At 38.9% G+C, this 23,128-nt stretch overlaps 1 protein-coding gene across 1 annotated transcript; it reads left to right on the top strand.

Moving 5' to 3' along the window:
- The first annotated feature begins 19,302 nt into the window (after positions 1-19,302).
- Positions 19,303-19,923, top strand: LOC145807152 (uncharacterized). The gene has a single exon (XM_082905090.1). It carries the CDS (start codon positions 19,303-19,305, stop codon positions 19,921-19,923), a length of 621 nt encoding a protein of 206 aa, XP_082761216.1.
- The last annotated feature ends 3,205 nt before the right edge of the window (positions 19,924-23,128 follow it).

Raw genomic sequence — 23,128 nt, 5'->3', positions numbered from 1 at the left:
CAATTCTTCTAGATGATGTGTTTTAATGTTGAACCCATGGAGTTAACATGATCTCTTGCATGTATTTTGTTATAGAAGACCAAGATAGAGTTGAATCTATACATGTATCTATATATATAAGTGTTAGACTATCATTTTGATTACAAGCTTCATCATCTATGATGAGTTTGGAGCATGAAATGAACATGCATGTATATTTGACCAAGTTTTGTAAGTGAATTCCATGTTTATAAAGTTTTGGAAAGGAATTAGGAAGAGAATTCTACATGCATGCATAAACATGTTGAGTTTTGCTATGTCGAGTTTAATTTTGACCATTTATGTAGAAATTATGGTAATTGGCACATGCATGTTTGACTCATGTTTGAATCATCATATTTTACCTCTTAAAATCATGTTTTGAAAAAGAGTTTTGGACATGCATGGAACTTTGAGCTCAAGTTTGTTAAAAACATGGGATTTGAGAAAAGGTTTATAAAACTTACATGCATGGGAATTTTGAGCCCAATTTTGGTTAAATTCATGAGTTTTGAGCAAATGGTAGGTAAAGGACCATGTATTCATGTTTATGGATAAGTTTTCAAGCTTTAAAGACAAGCCATGCATGAGTTTTGCCTTTGAATTTGCATTTAGAAGCTCAAGACTTTGTTTTGAAAGCCCAGAAAATTTGCAAACCGCTCGAGCAACGGATTTGTCGCTCGAGCAAACATTTTGAACATCTAGTAGTTTTGTAGTCTTTTACAGATCGCTCGAGCGACCACTTGGTGGGTCGAGCGAACCCTTTGTATGTTGACGGACTGTTCGAGCATAGGAGTTGTTGGCTCGAGCGTATTTTTCACCCATCCAGTACTTTTGCAGGTAGAGCAGTACGCTCGAGTGACCAAAGATGCGCTCGAGCGGCCATGCCAAATTCAACATATATTTGAAGGACATTCGGTGTTCATATTTTTGTTCCCATCTTTTTTTGAGTGTACTTAGGCATGATTTATGAGTCATTAAAGAGTATTAAGCTAAGAAATGACTTGAGTAATTGAATTAGAAAATATGAGACAAATCCGAGAATGTGATTCACGTGTACAAATTATGAGAAATGGACTGAATAAGAAACCAATGTAATGAAAGCTAAGTCATGATGGACATACGAATATGTAATGATGAGACATGTTTTGTGCTATGTACTTTTGTGTTTGTAGGTCAACGTTCGAAGATTGATTGACCGTTTCTGGAAGCCCACTATAAGTAACGTTATTGTAAAGATATATTCATGTGAATTATGTTCCAAATGTGATTTGATAAGTTATGATTTTTGAAATGATATTTGTTTATGTGAAAGAATGTTCTATGTTTGAAATCTATTATGGTAACCATAGGTAGTCCCAAGTCATGGGGGATGGCATGTTAATGCGGGTCCATGACATATATGTGATTACGAGATCTCGTTAGCCACTTCATTATGGTGATATGTGTTTAATCGGTATCCGAAACTGATTACTCTAGCTGGAAGAAGATGTGATATGTTCTATAGGATGTACCATTATTATGTTTGGATATAAGAATTGATTCTATTATGATCTATTTTATAATTATAATATGTTCGGAATTCGTTCACTAACCTCTTTACCTTAATATTATTAACTGGGCTTTAGTTCACTGTTTGTATATATATATATATATATATAGGTGAACGTATGCAAGACCAGGCGTAAGGGCTTCTGTCTGACTTCTATTTTGTCAAGCCAACCACTGTGCCTCACGAGGAGGTTCCTGAAACTTGATCTCTTAATGTCCTTGTTTATTTTGTATACAGGGCTAAGTCCCTTTTTGTTTCATTGTGTATGGTTGGCATGAGAATGATGATGTTATACGTAGGTAAATGTTTAAAACTTCCGTCTCATCTAAGTCAACACAGCTCATTGGACTATGTATGTTTTATCTACTTGCTTTCGCTAGTCCCTTACTTGTATGTTATTCTGTATAGAGGTCTTGGGTAATCTAAGGATTATTGGCCGATTACGACGCTAAACCTATAGGGGCGGGTTTGGGCTGTGATATTGTGGTATCAGAGCACGAGTTATACCGCACACACAGGTCCATATGAGCTATAGGATGTCCTAGAAAAGAAATAGGGACATTGCATTATCATGTGTGAGTGTGTGAACTGTTATGAACATATTTTAAATGACAAGAAAATGAAAATAAAATCTATGAACATGAACAAAGAAGCTATGTGAAACAACAAGTAATGTTGATTTCATTATTGTATGTGTAACTCATGTGAATGTGAATATGTGAATGTGAAAGTTATATGACCTACATATCTGAACTGAAATGAAACTGAAATTTGTGAGAACCTTTCCTATGTTTATTATTGTTTCAGTTTACATATAGACAAATGGAAAGAACAAGCAACATGGATGAATCTGAAACTTCCAATGCTAGAATTAATCAGCTAGAAAGAATGGCTAAAGCCCTAACTGAATCTGTGAGGCAACAACAACAAAGGCAAATACATGTACCTCCTTCACCTTCCCCGATACAACTGGAACCAGTTAATAATGATATGATAACTTTAACATAGAAATACAATAAGATGAAGCCACCAGAATTTGTGGAGGGTATTCAACCGCTAAAAGCCGAGGCTTGGGTTTTAGAAACTGAGAAAATATTTGAAGTATTTTCGTGTACTGAGGCACAGAAAGGTTTGTTAGCAACATTCGCACACAAAGAAGAAGCTAGGAGATAGTGGATATTAGTACGAAATGATAATGAGGGTATGACACGAGATAGATTTAAAGAACTCTTCTATGAAAAATATTTTCCCCAATGCATCCGAGATAGGAAGGTATCCAAGTTTGAGCAACTGAAGCAGAGTGATATGACTGTGGCAGAATATGAGGCAAAATTTACTGAACTAGCCCGTTATGTACCACACATGATAGACATTGACTACAAAAAGGCTAGAAAATTTGAAGGTGAGCTTAACCTAGATGTGTTTGACCGGGTTCGCGTTTTAAAATTGTCAAAGTAGGTGGATGTTCTTGATAGGGCCTTAATGTCCGAGGCAAACATAGCAGCCTTGAAAATGTCAAAGTCGTCATCATTAACTAAATGTGAGAGTAAGAAACAAAAGAAACAAAAAGTTGAACTCACCTTCGATGACCTTCGTGAATGAAAAATCTAAGACAAGAACTTTTGACAATGTAAGTCGGGGAAGTAATGTGAACAATGATATACCTATTTGTAAAGAATGTGAGAAATAACAGTGGGGCATTTGTCGCCGCCTATCCGGAGCTTGTTTTAGATGCGGAAAGAAAGGACACTTGGCTAAATCTTGCCCACAAGCTTATCCGAACAACAATAGATCTAATGCTAGTATGACTGGTTCTATTCCTGTACCTAGAACAAATACAAGTTCTATCTCCGAGGGAAGCAATCTTAGACAAGAAAGGGTTTACACCCTAGTTCCAAAAAATGCTCAAAATACTAAAATGACTGACGCATGTACTATTTTGATTATGTGCAAATGTATGTGTGAAAATCGATTTGGGAATTCGTATAACCTTAGGCATGAGATGAATTGTTAATATGTTGACTGAACCAACTAAATTATTAGCATCATGAACCTATGCTTCATGCCCTGATTTTTTTTTTTTACTGATGTGTGAAATGTTGTTAGAACTGATGGGATAGAACTCTAATTATTGAACATTCATAAAACTCTACGGAATTCACAAATTGCCTATGATGTGGAAAATGTTGGACTTGTATATATATATGCATACCTTTGTTTGGGACATCAATTAATTCGAACTCGACACACTCTTTTGTATCTCATGTATCATAAAATCATTGCCTTAACCATTGTATCTGGGGAGTTGTTTTGTGTTCATCCGTACATTGAACTTGTGAATCCGTACTAGGAATGTTATTAGATTCTGGACATGCACATATATGACTATACCTTTGCTCAGGGTGATTTGTCATGTTATTTGTTTTATTAACTAGACCATGGGACTATGACTCTGTGATTCTGTAACTTGTTTGAACACCCCAGATAGTAAACCTATGCTTTAGTGACTATATGACTGATTTGGAAATTTTGCATAACAACTCGTTATTATGTGTCACCGAGGAACTTTGTATGATACATTATTGTGTACTGTGTGCCTACATGAATGACTTATTTGGAAACTGCTATTTGACTATGATACTTACCTCTTAATATGAACAACTGCAAGCCTGTGCACCTACATGTGAACTTATTTGGAGAATGCCATATTGTATATGACTTGAAACACTTTGATATGAACTATTATGATACATGACTCTAATGTGATTTTGAGAACTAATGAACTTAGAACAACTGTGGAACTATTGATAATGTACCTAAGTGAATGGAGTATAAACTATAAAACCAAATGTACTTCATTTGAAAATCATGGGGATGAAGCTTTTATCTGATCTGATCTGATAGAACTTTGTTTGAACTGATAGAACTTTTGTTTGATGACACACACTCTGAACTTTTGTTTGATCTGACCGGATATAACTTTCATCTGATGTGATCCAATAGGACTGCCATTTAATTTGATCTAAAGAGACCGTTACCTAAGTTGAGAACCACTATCTTATTTGATTACGTTATGGGGGGATTATGAATCATTTATGACTAAATGACCATGTTGTGTTGCTAAGGGAACTAATCGACAGAGAACTTGAATCAATTTTGAACACCTATAAAGAATGTGAACTGTCAATAGTAGATTGTGCGATTATATACAGCTTTTAACCATATGCCTATAACTGATTAGGAACACACGCAAATGAGATTACACGATTTGGTAATTTATGCTCTGGGAATACTGTATGTATGACACGTGATTAATTGCTCTAGTATTACCGTTACTACCATGAGATTGTTTGATTTAGAGAACAGTTGCTTTTGTATTACTGTATTTGGAATTTGATACTATAGGACTTGTTGACTACAGACTAGTTTGATTGTAAACCCTGACTACTTGGAAGTATATGAAATCGGTATATTCTGTGAATGACTGCTTCTGTGTCAACGTGTAATACAATTGAATCTGTCGAAACTGAGGCTGATGAACAGTATGTGAATGATTACTTCAGAATTGCGTTTACTACTATAGGGTTAATACACGAATTTACCTTGTATTCCCGATAACTTCTGGATGACTTCGAATATCCGTGAGGGATTGTTGAATCAGATACTGAATTGAACTGTAAATCATTGAATGATTGGGATATGAATCAAATCTTTATAACAAGCTAAATGAAAGGAAACCACCTACAAAAAATAGAAAACGGTATGAACCTATGACATCTGATTGGCACGTGATATATATATATATATATATATGGTAACTCAAGTTTGGAGGACCAAACTTTTTAAGGTGGAGAGACTGTAACAAACCCGATCCGTAATTAATTACCAATCCATAATTAAGGATGTTAATTAAGGGATTAAAATAAATCATTTGTTTATTGTGTATTTTGTATGCCATTTGGCTTTTTATCTCTTACTCGTAGAAATATCTGTTTGGAATTCTACATTGATTTGAAAATTGAAAGTCTTATCGGCATCCGAAACCGGAATTGGTTACATCAATATGTTATTCAAAATTTTTAGAATCATATGAAAAATTTTATTAAAAATTGATTCAGTTTGATTAATTAAGTTTCGTTTGGCAAGTCTAATGTTTTAATTAATGTAATAAGCAATTATATCTATATAAATGTGTTTTGTTTGAGCCTTTAGCTCATTTGCGAACTCAACTCCACCAATTTGAGAGAAAATCTGAAAATCAAGTTTTAGAGAGAGAGAGAGAGAGCTCACTTGTAGAGAGAGAAAGTGTGTATGTGTAGAGAACTTGAGATCATTGCTTGTAGGATCAAGATTGTGCAAGAATCTAACTAATTAAAGACTCTAGGTAAGTTGTTGGTCATCAATTCTTGTAGATGATGTGTTTTAATGTTGAACCAATGGAGTTAACATGATCCTTTGCATGTATTTTGTTATAGAAGACCAAGATAGAGTTGAATCTATACATGTATCTATATATATAAGTGTTAGACTATCATTTTGATTATGAGCTTCATCATCTATGTTGAGTTTGGAGCATGAAATGAACATGCATATATATTTGACCAAGTTTTGTAAGTGAATTCCATGTTTATAAAGTTTTGGAAAGGAATTAGGAAGAGAATTCTACATGCATGCATAAACATGTTGAGTTTTGCTATGTCAAGTTTGATTTTGACCATTTATGTAGAAATTATGGGTAATTGGTACATGCATGTTTGACTCGTGTTTGAATCATCACATTTTACCTCTTAAAATCATGTTTTGAAAAAGAGTTTTGGACATGCATGGAACTTGGAGCTCAAGTTTGTTAAAAACATGGAATTTGAGAAAAGGTTTATAAAACTTACATGCATGGGAATTTTGAGCCCAATTTTGGTTAAATTCGTGAGTTTTGAGCAAAGGGTTTGTAAATGATCATGTATTCATGTTTATGGATAAGTTTTCAAGTTTTAAAGACAAGCCATGCATGAGTTTTGCCTTTGAATTTGCATTTGGAAGCTCAAGACTCTGTTTTGAAAGCCCAAAAAAATTGCAAACCGCTCGAGCGACGGATTTGCCACTCGAGCAAACATTTTGAACATTTAGTAGTTTTTAGTCTTTTATAGACTGCTCGAGCGACCACTTGGTGGCTCCAACGAACCCTTTGTATGTTGACGGACCGCTCAAGCGTAGGAGTTGTTGGCTCGAGCGTATTTTTCACCTATCCAGTATTTTTGCAGGCAGAGTAGTCCACTTGAGCAACCAAAGGTGCGCTCGAGCGGCTAAGCCAAATTCAACATATTTTTGAAGGACATTTTGTGTTCATATTTTTGTTCCCATCCTTTTTTGAGCGTACTTAGGCATGATTTATGAGTCATTAAAGAGTATCAAGCTAAGAAATGACTTGAGTAATTGAATTAGAAAATATGAGACAAATCCAAGAATGTGATTCACGTGTACAAATTATGAGAAATAGACAGAATAAGAAACCAATGTAATGAAAGCTAAGTCGTGATGGCCATATGAATATGTAATGATGAGACATGTTTTGTGCTATGTAGTTTTGTGTTTGTAGGTCAACGTTCGAAGATTGATTGACCGTTTTTGAAAGCCCACTGTGAGTAACGTTTTGTAAAGATATATTCATATGAATTACGTTCCAAATGTGATTTGATAAGTTATGATTTTTGAAATGATATTTGTTTATGTGAACGAATGTTCTATGTTTGAAATCTATTATGGCAACCATAGGTAGTTCCAAGTCATGGGGGTCGACATGTTAATGAGAGTCCATGACATATATGTGATTACGAGATCTCGTTAGCCACTTCATTATGATGATATGTGTTTAATCGGTATCCGGAACCGATTACTCTAGCTGAAAAAGATGTGATGTGTTCTATGGGATGTACCATTATTACGTTTGGATATGAGAATTGATTCTGTTATGATCTATTTTATGATTATAATATGTTCGGAATTCGTTCACTAGCATCTTTACCTTAATGTTATTAACTTGGCTTTAGCACACTACTGGTATATATATATATATATATATGTAGGTAAGCGTGTGCAAGACCAGTCCTAAGGGCTTCTATCTGACTTCTGTTTTGTCAAGCCAACCACCGTGCCTCATGATCAAGTCTATTGGCGTCTGCATTGACGACAGTAGATCAGAATACTCTTGATATAATCAAGAAAACCAAGACACTGATAATCAAGTTTATAGAATTTGATTACTAATAAGAAAAGCAAAAATTTTCTTTAAAAAACCTCTTGATCGAAAATTCTAAATCAAGAGGGAGAGAGAATTGCAAGAATGCTATATGAAATTTGGATGGATTGAAATGGCTGATTTCGCAACCTATTTATAGGCCTTAACGCGTCTGATCGAATGGTCATGTCCCTTGATCGCATTCGATTAGATCAAACCGTTGGATTGACAATTTATGATGCAGATCATTCTTACACCGAATAGATGCGTTGACTGATCATACGTGGTCACGATCGAGTGCCATCTCATCTGTATATCGCTCCAACCTATCCATGCTAAGTGCAAAGTGCGCCATCAAACACCACACAGGCCACAGCCGACGCCAAGCGCACGTGTGTGAATGGTGCACCATCCTTGCGGTGTAAATGCATATACACTAGCATTCATCCCACAATTTCATATTTAAAGGAATATTTTATGTAGCACTTTATTAAGTACTACATGTTTTCCTCTCCTTCCAATGTGGGACAAAATCCCCCAACTTATTTCAAGCCTTTCAAAAAAAAAAAAAAAAAAGATTTTGAACCACTCAAAAACTAAATAATTAATTTTGAAAAGCCATTTGGAAAATTCTCTAACAGATGTGACACACTACTTGCTCCTAGATTCAACCTCCATTTCCAAACGCCTCCGAATATAAAGGCCTTGTTTGGTTTGTGTTTTCTAAAAATTTTTAGGAACAATTTTCTACAAACAAGTTTTCAAAAGTAATCAAATCAAACAAATTTTTTCAAAAACATTTCTCAAAACTTGTTTGGTTTACAAGTTTTCCAAACAAATCTCTCTCTTATACACATCAAATCAATCACTTTTTTCAAAACTCTCTCTCAAAATAATTTTCCAAAACATCTTTTGAAAAAAATCAAATCAAATAACTTTTCATACTTTTTATCTCTAAAACTCATCTCCCAAACTCAAACCAAATATACGCTTAATTTTGCAATTCTACAATCCTATTTGACCAGAATAAAATACACAACATTTAAAAGTTTTGTAGACAGAAAAAAAAAATTCTTTTTTAAATGCAACCCCCATCTCCTCCAATATATAAATCCTCTAACCAACTACTTCTCTTCCAACTACCTGACCACAGATCCTCATTTCCAAACACATTACAAAAAACAACAATGATAGAGACCACTAATTTTGGAGCTCTAAAAAGACCACTAATGACATGGCACTCAATAAAAAAAGAAAAAAAATACAACATCAAAGCCAAAACATCAAATCATTCCTGGTGGGGCCCACTGCCACATCATTAGTGATAGCACTAATTAGTGCTCTCACTCATTTTCCTACAAAAAAAAAATCTCCTCCAATAAATAAAGCCTCTAACCAACTACTTCTCTTCCAAACTACCTGACCACAGTTTCTCATTTCCAAACACATTACAAAAAAAAAAAAAAAAAAATTACAAATTGAGCTCAGTCTATCTGTGGAGGTGAGATATATAAGTGCAGTTTTGAATATTTGAGTGAATTTTCTTTGAAATGGCTGCCGCATTCGCGGCAGATGAATTGGTGAGAGCGGCGAGTAGTAGGGCGAGTAGGAGTTGGAAGTCTGGGAGTATAAGGGAGGTATGGCAGGGATCGTCGGAGGTGTTCGAGGAAAACAGTACGCGGCGGCAGGAGGTGGATGATGAGGAGGAGCTGAAATTGGCTGCCATTGAGAGGTTGCCGACTTATGATCGGGTGAGGAGAGGGGAGTGAGGATCCTCTCCTTGCAGCTTCCGTGCTTGCGCCCGTCCTTGCAGGCCTTCGGGTCTACTTTTAGGCTCAATTTTGATAATCCGAACCGTTCATATTTTATGATTTATTCAGTATATCATACCTGTAAAAAATCAAGTTGATCGGATATCAGAAAGCATATGTTCGGAAAACTGTTTATTAAATTCTTTAAAAAATAGTGTTTAGTTCAATTTTTTAAACACATACTTTCTGATATCCGATCAACTTGATTTTTTACAGGTATGATATACTGAATAAATCATAAAATATAAACGGTTCGGATTATCAAAATTGGGCCTAAAAGTAGACCCGAAGGCCTGCAAGGACGGACGCAAGCACAAGCTTGCAAGGAGAGGCTCTTGACTCGAGGAGAGGGATGTTACCGCAGGTGACGAGCAATGGCAGAGTCATTAGGAATGACGTTGATATGACTAACCTTGATACTCAAGATAAGAAGCAGCTCATGGAGAGCAATCTTAGAGTTGTTGAAGATGACAATGAGAAGTTTCTTAATCGCCTCCGAGATCGTACCCACATGTTTTTTTTTTTATTTCTATTTTTTATCTCTCTCTATTTAATTCAAGTTTGAAAGGATTTGAAAATGAATTAGCGTTTGGTTGATGAGAAAATGATGGAAAAGGATAAGAAAGTGATAGTTTGGATTGGATTGGATTGGATCATAGTTTTGTTTAAACGAATTAGTGAAAAAGAAGAAACGAGTTGGTCTTAACTTGTCAAATAAGTTAAAATTTTGAAATCTCCTTGAATCAACTCAATTAAGGCCAAGTTTGGCGTATCTTAAATAATCCATCTTTTTATCTTTTTATCTTTTTTTCATCACATCACCTCTCTACTTTTCTGCACATCTTTTCGTAAAAAGACAAAAAATACACTTATTTAGGTCATCCCAAACAACCCCTAAATAAACCAATCAAACTTAAGTTTTACCCCACACACACAAACACACAAAAAAGAAGAAGAAGCAAAGTATAAAGGAATTATTAATAAATTTAAGTAATTAAATATGTAAATTTGTATAAACACAAATATGAAAAAAGAAATAAAAAAATTAAAAATATATATTGATATATCATTAAAATAAATATTAATTTATATATTATTATTTTCACAAACTCGGTTTTATTAATAATAGTCAAATGAACATCATACACTTATAAAAGTGTATAAATAAAACATAATTGCGATTGATCCACAAAAAAAATCATGAATCTTATATTCATTTTTAGGGTTGAGCATGGTTCGGATTGGTTTAGATTAAGATAAAATCAGGATCAATTCGTTATTTACGATTTGTGAAAAATTAAAACCAATTTAATTCGTTTAAATCGTAGAACCAATCCGTTTAAACACGGATTGGATCAATTTATGATTACGGATTCATATAATTAAATAATAAAAAATATATAGAATATTTTAATTTTATAAAAATATAAACATAGCATTAAACAAAAGTAACAAACAAAAGCAATAAAACTGAATACACATTACACAAAGTAGAGTTCTCCACTGTATTAAAACTAAACATAGCATCAAACAAAAATAATAATAAAACTGGTTTTAAACAAACAAAAGCAACAAAACTCCATGAACAAAAGCAACAAACAAACAAAAGCATAGCACTAGCAACATAGAATAAGGGTTTAGCTTTTATTAGGGGTGTAATTTTGGCCCGTGGGCGGCTCGAAGCCCGTCCACGGCCCGAGGTGAGCCCAACCCGTTTAGGCCCGAGCCCAAGCCTAGCCCGAGGCCTTGGGCCAATGCCTGGGCTATCGTTTTGAAGCCTAGCTCGGCCCATCAGCCCGCTCAAGGCCCGCCCAAAAGCTCGGCCCGAGCCCGAGGTCCAGTGTTATTTTTAATGGAAAATAATAAAATTTTGGTGAAAAAAATAAAAAAAAATTGTTTAGGCCCGCCCAAAGCCCGAATATCCTTGGGCCTGGGCCTAGTTTTCTGGCCCGTGGCCCGGCCCGATTTTTTGACGGGAGCTCGCAAGGCCTGACATGGGATGGGCCGGGCCAAAATTACACCCCTAACTTTTATATGGAATAAGAAATAATATTATGTGGGAGGGTCTATAGTATAAATATAGACTATTTATATACGGTTCGGATCGGTTCTAATCCGGAACCGTAGAGTTCAATTTGGAACTGATCCGTGGCTTATGAATTTTGACATTTCCAATCACGGATTCAAAAAACTAATCCAAACATACCGAATTGAACTGGACCGGATCAAATTACGAATTATACGAATTTCTTCCTCAACGCTATTCATTTTGAAGACAAGAAAATTTTTATTTTATTCATCCATTTTGAAAGTATAAGAACAAAATTTGACAACATCCATAAGTGGTGACTTGCTCTACTCCTATTTTTTCTTTTTTATTTATTTTATTGAAGTTAAATTGAGTGTTGGGTTTGGATGAAAACAGAGTGGGAATAGAAATTCCAAAGATTGAAGTGAGGTTCTCGAATTTATCAGTGGCAGGAGATGCCTATGTTGGGTCCAGAGCCCATCCAACTCTCCTCAATTCCACCATGAATGCTATGGGTAATGAAGCCAATTTGGGGGCCGTTGACTGATATGTTATCACTATTAAGGTAGGTTAGGGCTAGTTAGGAAATTAGGGTTAGATTGTTAGGGATAAGGATAAAAATGTAATTTTAGGTTTGGACAAAATTAGAATTAAAAAAAATAAAAATTTTGGGAGTCCAAAGAAGAAATGTAGGTGCTAATAGGAGCACTCTAAACGTAGTGTAATTATTATATCTTTCTTTCTTTTCTTTTTTTTTTCTTTTTTCTTTTTTCTTTCTATTTTTAAGATAGTGAATGTAATTATCATCTTTAAATACTCTGTTATTATTGAAAATTATAGTATTTTTTGAATTACGTGACCTTATACAAATTCTGTCCAAATTTATGAACTTGTCCAATTATATCCATTTAAAACTCATATAAACTCGCCCAAACCGATAAATGGTTGAAATGGGTTGATCACTATTAATCCAATTAAAATTGAGTTTATATGGGCTGAAATGAGTATCCATTTTAAGCTTGTCTAAATGGTCACCACTTTTTCCACTAACCCACCTCTATCACTATACCACCACCATTACTCCACCTCCACCATCACCACCGCTAACACACCACCAGTATCATTGCCGCTCCACCACTATCACCACCACCACCATCACCATCATCATCACTCCATCACTATCGCCACTCCACCACTGCCACACCACTACCACTATTACCGCCGTCAACACACTACCGCTGCCACACCATCACCACTACCACCGCTACCGACACACTACCACCATCACCACTGTCGTTTAAAAAAAAGAAAAAGAAAAAAAAAAGATATAGTAAATAGGTTAGTTGAGTTCATTTGTCCAATTCATATTTAGTTTAATTCAATTTGTTTAAACCCATTTATTAAATGGACAAATTTAAATTAGATTACTTTAAACACGTAACAACTTGTTTTGAACCGCACATTTGTCACCTCTGCTTTACTTTCTATTTAAACTCAAAATATGTCTCAGTACGCCTAATTTAAATTTATAATATATCCTAATATGAATTTATTAATAAGGACAACATATATTAAATACCAAAATATTTTTTTTCCTCATAGTACACCCTAATCAGTTATTTCTATTTAAATCTCTATATTTTCTTTCCCAAGAGATCAAAATTATTTCTTCTTCTTCTTCTTCTTCCCTCCAAAACTCACCATCATCATCAACATCATTGTTTTTTATTATTTTGAAACCCTAAATCCTAGAAGAAAGTTTGAACAAAATCAAATAATGGATGAGAGTAATAATCAAAATAGTTTTTTGAAACAACCCATTAAAAAGGAGGTAAGTATTCATATAAAGGGGTTTCACAATTTTTGTAGAGCACCATCAATTATTAATTTTATATAGTTTTTTTGACAAAAAATTAAAGGGCCCAGTAATTAAATTAACAATAACATATTATTGGAGTTGTTTTTATTTTGTCATTACAATAGTACATAATTGAGAACTACTATTTCTTATTAGTGCTTGATCCTTATGTGCTTATAAGTTTGGTATTTACTTTTTCACGAGTATTCTTGTGGATAATTTATAATGTAATTTTTTTTTCCTGTATTGAAAATGTTTATAATGCTTATGTAAAAGTTTGGTTTTTTTTTTATTTTTTTTAATGCTTATGTGCGTATAAGGTTGATTTTTTTTTCCTGTATTTGAGAATTATTTTATATATTGAAAATATTTGAAATAATTTAGTTTTTTTAATTTGTTTATTATTTATTATTTAGGTTTACCTTGAAGGTAATTTAAAAAAAATAATAAAGTGTAATAAGAGTAAAATAAAATATTAAATAATTAAACAAAATATATTTAGAAATTAGGAGTACTTAATGATTTTTAGAAATTTTTTTTTGAGGGTAAATAGAATCTCCACTAAAATGGGAGCAATTCCCTTGGTGGGCAGTGTCGTTGTAGTAGTGTCAATGGTAATTGAATATAAAATAAATTTTAAGGTAAAATACAGTTATCATAGTTTGAAAGCATTTTGACATAATTAATTAATTTTTTTTTAAATTTTAATTTACATAATAATTATATAATTTATTTATTAGTGGTATGAATAATTTTTTTTTTTTAATATTATCATATCTTTCCTATTAATATATATGTATATCTTTATTTATTTTAGTGTCCATCCACCGTCTGTATTAATTTCAATCACTTTAATTTTATAAAAACAAAAGTTAATATAACTATAGCTCTGTTTGGTAGAGCTGTGGGAAAGTGCTTATAACTTATGCCTAAACAGCTTATAGCTTATAATTATGAACATAAGCTGATTTCTGACTTATTCTTAAAGCATCTCCTGCCCCACTCAAAGAATAAGCTGATTTCTGACTTCCAAAAAGCTATAAGCTATAAGCTAAACCAAACACATCAAAATAGCTTAAATTAAGCTGAAAGCTGAAATAAGTTAATTATAATTTCTGCCAAACAGGCACTATATCAAAAATATGAGATTAATTATACTTTTTTTCAAAATTTAAAAAAGATGATTATAATTCATTTTAAATGTTAATATTTGAAATAGAAGAAAATTAAAATAATATAATAAGAATAATTCTAACAGCTCATAAGAGCTTTTATTAACTCGCACAAAAATATTATAAACTTTATAAATAATTTATCAATTGTTTTATGATTATAAGAATAATTTTCTATAACATTTTCCAATTATAAAAGCTCATCTTCATATGATTTCCGAGAATAGGGCGCTTTTTACGGGCCACGCGCTCCGACAATCCGTGGGTCTAACAACATTTTCAAGAGAAGCTTCTTCAACTAGTCAACAAAAATTGTTCAAAAACAAACTGGTCAACAAAATACACCTAATAAATTAATTATCTATTCTCAATATAATCTTCCTCATTTAATAAAAAAAAATATAATCCTTTTAATTAAATAAAAATATATTAAATAAAACAATACAGTAATTGTGAGGGAGATTCATAATCTGCCTTTGGGCCATGGTAAAAGCCGAGCAGAATAAGGGCTGAGCTCGTTTGGGCCGAGCTAATTTGGGCTTGTCCAGAGTTGGTTTGATCGGTCGAGTCCCAGGTCCCATGTTTGGGCCGAGCTAACTTGGTCGAGCTAACTTGGCCGAGATGATCGTCTGCCAACCCGGGTTTCGTGGTTCGCACATTTAGCTCGGCGGGAAAGGTCTTCTGAATACCGTCTTGATCTGTCTGGAGCTCAGTCGTACCAAAATGCTACCGAGCTCGGTTGTGATGGAGCTCGGCGAGCGGCGCCGTTGGACACATTACGTATCACGGTCGTATGAGGCCGAGGTGATGCTGCCGGGCTAACCCGTTCCCGCTAATGTTGTCTGGTGGTTTGATTAGGTGGTGTTTAGCTGGATTTGCGATGACGGATGAGAGAGCAGCTCTACGTGTCAATAGAATAGTGGGTGCAGAGGTGAACGCAAAAAGTATATAAGCATGACTGCACCCCCCATGCGGGGGATGGAACATCATTTGGTGAGAGAAACTTAACATTCATTCAGCTCTTTTCTCTCTCTCTCTGTCTCTCTCTCTCTCCGAGTGTGTGCTAACTAGACCATCGGAGGGGTTTTCTGGCAACACACCGCTGGGTAGCTCACCGCTGTTGTGTTTTCAGGTTGATCGGATAGACACGAAGCTTGGACGAAAGGAGTACGGACAGCGACGGATATCTCATTCCCGTACAATTGGTGCCATATGTGGGAAGTTTTACAGACACAACCTTGTCCTCCAAGCTCATCTGATCGCCTTCCATGGCGAACAACGACGAAATACCACTATCTGCCATTGATGGTGTTACCCCAGAGTCAGCCAGACGGAGAGACGGACTTCCCGCCGTTTAGAACATGGCGGACCTGGAGACTTCCCCAGGAGGACTTCCAAGAGATGCACGAGATAAGCACGCCAGAAGTTTTGGTCACTCACGGAGCCCAGACGGACAACGGCGGCGAAGAGAATCGCACGCTAGACGTCTGGAGCACAAGTTAAGGGACTAAGACACCGTCATCCGGAGAATGGCGGCAGAGATGAAAGCTCTCAAACGGCAGGTCAAAGGGAAGGGTGTTGCTGGAGTGGGAGGCCACAGTGAGCGTACCCAACCACGCCGCTCAGGCAGCCAAGGCCAGACGTACACCCCCTCCTTTTTTATCACCAGAAGCTATAAGGTTGGAGACTCAAACACGCTTGTAGAGAAGTCTAGCGTGCAAGATAGTACCTATCATCCCTCGCGTTCGGCAACGACGTCGAGATATTCCTATTCCGTTCGTTCAGAGGACTTGCGGGATGTCTTGAAGGAACGGGCTCGCCGACGGGAGACTCAAAGGGTGCCCGCGCTCCAGCGGCTATCTTACGGGGGGGTCACGCCAGTGAGGAGGTCATAATGCCACCGCCCCACTCAGCCGTGCCTGTCCCTCTGGACACAGATTTGGCGAAACTGAACGCCACCCCCTTCTCTCTTAAGATAGAAACCACACCGCTCCCAGCGGGCTTTCACCAGCCCAAGTTTACGCTTTATGATGGAAAAATCGATCCGTACATGCATGTAAGCCACTTCCTGCAGGTCATGGCCGGACACAGGCGTAATGACGCTCTCATGTGCCTTATTTTCCCATTGCGTTTGGGCGAGTTGGGCTTGAAATGGTTTGAGGGGCTGCCGGAGGAAAGCATCGAAAGGTGGCAGCAGTTGGCGGAAGCATTTGTGACTTGTTTCAAAACCAACACCAAAATGCCAAAGGAAGTGGACCACCTTCTCAGTGTTAAGATGGAGTCAAGTGACACCCTCAAGGCATACAACTCCAGGTACTGAGAAACCTTCAATGAGATCCTAGATTGCCCGATCAACCTGGCAATCACCCAATATAAACATGGTCTCCCGATCGGACATAGGCTGAGGGACTCGCTTACAATGAACCAGCCGACGTCCATGGGGCAACTAATGTAACGCATCAATGAGCACATCCGAGTAGAAGATGATGCGGCAGCGTCCACCGCGAAGAAAAATCCGGTGGCAACAGACAAAAGGGCGGCTAGCAAGGTACACGCAGTCGGACAGGAGACTAACCGTCCAAATGATCGCGCCAGGGAATTTGACCGTGGGCCAAATCATAGAAACTGGGGTAGAGGTTGCCGCAATGACCGAGCAAAATATCCTCGTGATGACGCAGCTGATGCTAACAGAAGGTTGAACGCTCGGACTGGCATCACCACGGTATTTAAGATTCCAATCTATCGCATACTTAGTGAAATCCACGACAAGGATTACGTCCGGTTTCCTGCTAAGTTCAACAATGCGCAAAAGGACTTCAATCCGCGGTACCGCTGCACATATCATAGGGAGCGTGGACACCGGACAAAGGACTATTTGCCTTTGAAGCAACACTTGAAGGAATTAGTCGCAGCTGATCACTTAGACCTTTACATTGATGGGGGTGTTAGAGCCGCGCATCCCTCCCCGACTGATTTGAGTGGTTCAGATGGCTTGGAGGCGCCCTCTCAAGGATTGGTCAATGTGATCCACGACATAATGCAGCCGGTGCGTGTATGTGAGCTCCGAGGAATGATAAAAAAGGCAGAACATATGAGGGAAGTTTTGTCAGTCCAGCCCGCGATCAAAAGTGGAAAGACCGAGGAGAAAGATGTGATTAGTTTCTCAACTAGGGACCTAGAGCGCATTCAAACGCCGCACAACGATGCCCTAGTAGTCACCCTCCGCTTCAGAGACTTCGATGTCAAGGGCATCTTGATTGACCAAGGAAGCTCGGTTGAGATTATGTACTATGACGCGTTCAAGCAACTCAAACTCCGGAATACAGACTTGGCTCCGGCAACTTCGCCACTAGTTGGTTTCAACTCACAATCGGAGTGGCCTATTGAAAAGATAATCTTACCAGTCAAAGCCGGATCCGTGGTCAAGCAGGTGGAGTTCTGGGTATTGAAGGTGCCGTCCACATACAACCTGATCTTAGGTAGGGGATGGCTTCATGCTATGCAGGCGGTAGCATCAACCTACCACCAGGTTATGAGGTTCTCCTCGGCTATGGGAGAAGTTGAGGAAATTTGGGGCGATCAAGTCATGTCGAAGCAATGTTTCGTGGTAGTGAATGGGAGCCAAGTTGCCAAAGGCTTCATGCAAATGATTGGAGGTCCGGAAGACCAAGGTGTCCTTGATGATGTGGGCGCCAAGGACGAGGACAAGGCTATTGAAGAGTTGGTTGAAGTGCACATCAACGCCGAAAGTCCAAACAAGTTCTTTTTGCTAGAGTCAAGCCTGACCGCCTAAGAAAGGACTGAGATGGTAGAGTTCTTGATGGCGAATATCGAAGTCTTCGCATGGACGCCGTACGACATGCCTAGCGTTGATCCAAGCTTTATTTGCCACCAATTCAATGTTTTCCCAGATGCACACCCTGTCATTCAAAGAACGAGGAGATCGGCTCTTCATCATGCCGAGGTAGTCGCGGAGGAAGTGAGGAACCTGCTAGAAGCAAGGGCTATCCAGGAAGTGCACTACCCTCGATGGGTTTCAAACACGGTCGTAGTGCCCAAGAAAAATGGGAAGTGGCGAGTTTGCGTTGATTACAAGACTGTCAACCAAGCTTGCCCTAAAGACAGCTTTCCTCTGCCCAGAATAGACCAGCTGGTAGATCTTACGGCCGGGCATAACAGGCTCAGTTTCTTGGATACCTATCGCGGTTATCACCAAATCGCCATGCATGGTCCCGACCGCGAGATAACCTCTTTCACCACCCCAAGGGGACTATTCTGCTATCGAGTCATGCCTTTTGGTTTGAAGAACGCCGGGGCGAATTTCCAAAAGATAGTGACCAAAATGTTCACTCTTCTGCTAGGCCGGACGATGGAGGCTTACATCGATGACATGGTGGTCAAAAGCATGCATCAGGTTGACCACTTGTCCGACCTAGCCGAGATGTTCGCCATTCTTAAACAGCACAAGCTATGCCTGAATGCGTCAAAGTGTGCCTTCGGCGTGGGATCCAGGAAATTCCTAGGCTTCCTAGTCACAAACCGAGGCATCGAGGCGGACCCCACACAAATCAAAGCCATACAAGAATTGAAGCAGCCCAACTCGGCAAAGGACGTGCAGCATTTGGCCGGTATGGCCGCCGCGCTTAACCAATTCATAAACCGGTCATCAGATCGCTGCCGCTCTTTCTTTCGAGCCTTGAAGTCCAAGTTTTCATGGAACGAGGAATGTGATAGGGCTTTGGCCGAGCTCAAGGCGTATTTTTCTTCTGCCCCATCATTGGTGACACCCAAGCCCGGCGAAGAGCTCTACCTTTATCTAGCAGTTTGTCAGCATGTAGTTAGTGCGGTGCTTGTCCGGTCAGAAGGTATCCAGCATTTCCTTATTTTTTATGTGAGCAAAACCTTGCTACTGACAGAGTTGAGGTATTTGTCACTGGAAAAACTTGCTTTGGCATTGATGATGGCCTTCAGAAAATTGGCGTACTACTTTCATGCTTACACAATCGTCGTGTTGACCAAATTCCCCCTCAAAGACTTGTTCGAGAGGGCCGATTTCTCCGGTCGAATCCTGAAGTGGGCGGTCAAATTGGGACAATTCGACGTCAAGTTTCAACCCCGAACGGCCATAAAAGCACAAGCATTGGCAGATTTTGTTGCTGAATTCTCGCATAGAATTCACCAAGTATGCCCGGTGGATCTCACCGCGGCAGCTGAAGTGGCGAGTGAAGGCTCAATGGAAATTGCACAATAGGGCGATGTTGGCGACGCGAAACTTGCGCGCCTGTCCATAGAACCTCCAGTCGGAATAGTACTGCAGCCCGACAATGCGACGACGGACTTGGGAATAGCAGACCAACCTGTTGGGTCCAGTGCTGCATCGTCGAGGGGGGATGAAGACGTGTCCGTTGAAATAGACAGCAGCGAACCTGAAATCGAACAGCCGAGTGACCGTGATCCCATCAACTTTCAAGCCTCCCAAGAGCCCTCAGAGTGTTAAAAACTCTTCGTCGGTGAAATGTGGAAACTTTTTGTATATGGAGCCTCAAGTCGTCATGGCGCCGGGCTGGGCATAGTTTTGATCTCGCCAGATGGCCTGACCATCGAACACTCTATCACGCTAGGATTCCCTGCATCAAACAATAAGGCTGAGTACGAGGTGCTACTGGCCGGGCTTAAGAGTGCGCTCTAGTTGCGCGCATCCGAGTTGGTGGTTTACAACGACTCCCAACTTGTTGTCAACCATGTGTCTAGGGTCCACGAAGCTAAAGATGACAGAATGGCCAAGTACCAAGCTCTAGTAAGAGAACACATCAAGCAATTCCAGGCAATAAGGGTCCAACAAATTGGTTGTGAAGAAAACAGCCGTACGGATGAGTTAGACGGTCTAGCTTCCATGGTCGGCAGTTCATCTCCTAGTCCTCTTTTAATTGAGTTTCTTCCAAGGCCTAGTATTGTGGAACCCAAGCAGACAAAAGTACTCTGTGCCGAGCTTGGCCCCTCTTGGATGAACCCTATTATCCTTTTCCTGAAAGAAAGGACCCTTCAGGCCGATAAAAAAGAAGCGCATAAAGTCTAGGTGAAGTTAGAGCGGTTTTGGCTCTCTCCATCTAGCGCTTTATACAAGAAGTCATTCACCGGTCCATACCTCAAGTGTGTACATCCAAACAGCGTGGAAACTTTTCTGTATGAGATTCATGAAGGCATATGCGAAAGTCACATCGGGGGAAGATCTTTGGCCTACCAAGCTATCTCGCAAGGATATTGGTGGCCATGCATGCAAGCGGGTGCTCAGAAATATGTTAGAAAATGTGAGAAGTGCCAGAAGTTTGCCCACCAAATTCACCAGCCGGCCAGAGAACTTCTTCTCCTCATAAGCCCTTGGCCTTTTGCGATGTGGGGGCTGGACATAGTGGGACCACTACCAACGGCACTAGGCAACTGGAAGTTCTTCATTGCGGCTATAGATTACTTCACCAAATGGGTTGAAGCTGAGCCCTTAGCGACTATCAAAGAGAAAGACGTCAAACAGTTTGTCTGGCAGAATGTGATAACGCGGTTTGGCGTCCCCAGGATTCTGATTTATGATAATGGCACTCAATTTGACGGGCGCTTATTCAGAGGATTTTGTGAGGAATTGAAGATTGAATTCTACAACTCAACTCCGGTTTACCCGCAGTCCAACGGCCAAGCCGAAGCATCAAACAAGACCATTCTCGATGGGTTGAAGAAAAGACTAGAGAAAGCCAAAGAAAAATGGGCCGAAGAACTCTCAAGTGTCCTTTGGGCATATCGGATGACCCCGGGACGTTCTACTAGGGAAACTCCTTTTGCCCTGGCGTACGGCATGGAGGCGGTCATCCCATTGGAAATCGGCATACCCACCATCCGCAGTGAAAATTTTGAGCCCGAGATGAACTCTGAAGTAGTCGCCCTGGAATTGGACCTAGTTGACGAGCGCCGCGAAAAAGCTCTGATCCACATAGCCGCATACCAACAAGAATTGTCTAGAAAATACAACAAAACAGTGCACCCCAGATCGTTTAAAGTGGGCGACTGGGTTTTAAGGAAGGTCATGGGCAACACACTAGTGCCGGGCGAAAGCAAGCTAGGGGCAAACTAGGAAGGGCCTTACAGGATAACCGGTCTGGCGGGCAAGGGGGCATACCACTTAGAAGATTTGGATGGCAAAGGCGTACCCCAGCCATGGAATGCGGCTAACCTCAAACTGTACTATTTTTAGTATTTATCGCTCTTATGTAATTTTTTGTGGAAGGACTTGTTTTCCCTACACTTCTGAATGTAATACTCTTTTTGCCAATGTAATGAAAGTGAATTATCTTTGCTGAAGAGGTTTGCTGTGTTCGAAGTAATGTAGTGACTAAAGGGCATACTCTTGTGTTTTAGCCAAGATGACCTAACCCGACTAAAAGAGTTAGTGATGTGCCCAACTCAGCCCAACTGAGAAGGTTTAGCCGAGATGCTTTCCCCGGCTAAAGGAGTTGGTGATTTGCCTAACTCAGAAATCTTAGCCAAGATGCTTTACCCCAGCTAAAGGAGTTGGTGATTTTCCCAACTCAGAAATCTTAAATGAGATGCTTTACCCCGGCTAAAGGAGTTGGTGATTTGCCCAACTCAGAAATCTTAGCTGAGATGTTTTACCTTGGCTAAAGGAGTTGGTGATTTGCCCAACTCAGAAATCTTAGCCGAGATACTTTACCCCAGCTAAAGGAGTTGGTGATTTTCCCAACTCAGAAATCTTAGCTGAGATACTTTACCCCAGCTAAAGGAGTTGGTGATTTTCCCAACTCAGAAATCTTAGCTGAGATACTTTACCCCGACTAAAGGAGTTGGTGAGTTGCCCAACTCTGAGGTTTCAGCCGAGATGATGAGATGACATACCCTGGAAAAATGAGTTGATGATTTGCTTAACTCTGAAGTTTCAGGCTCTAGTCGAGATGCTCTTTCCCGGCTAGAACAGTTGACGATGTGTTTAACTCTTGTGTTTTAGCCGAGATGATTTATTCCGGCTAAAAGAGTTGATGTTTTGCTAAACTCAGGTTTTTAACAGAGATGATTTATTTCGGCTAGAGGAGTTGATATTTTGTTCAACTCAGTGCTCTAGCTGAGATGCTTTACCCTGATTAGTGGAATTATGTTTCGCACAACTAAAAGGTTCCTGCCGGGATGATGAAATGTAGTACAACAAACAGTGCAACAGTAAACAAAATGAGAACTTTTCATTGATACTGTAGTACATATGGTGGGGCAAGAAGGCATCCCGATCATATTTCAAAGTTCATAAAAAAAGAAGAAGACTAAACCAGGAGGGGAAAGGTCAGGAAAGTCGTCCCCTGTGCCCTCTGCCGCAGCCTCTAGGTCGATCGTGCAGGTAGTTTCACGGGCGGCCTTCTCCATCGGCATCCTCCTCGGCGTCGTCCCCGCCTTCTTCCTCGGCC

This window comes from Camellia sinensis, chromosome 14 (assembly GCF_055761805.1).
Source record: "Camellia sinensis isolate YWXY chromosome 14, ASM5576180v1, whole genome shotgun sequence".
Lineage (NCBI taxonomy): Eukaryota > Viridiplantae > Streptophyta > Magnoliopsida > Ericales > Theaceae > Camellia > Camellia sinensis.
This window is presented reverse-complemented; position numbering and strand designations above follow the sequence as displayed.

Coding starts and splice junctions, on each gene's coding strand:
- LOC145807152 (XM_082905090.1), top strand. CDS start 19,303: ATGGCCGCCGCGCTTAACCAATTCATAAACCGGTCATCAGATCGCTGC.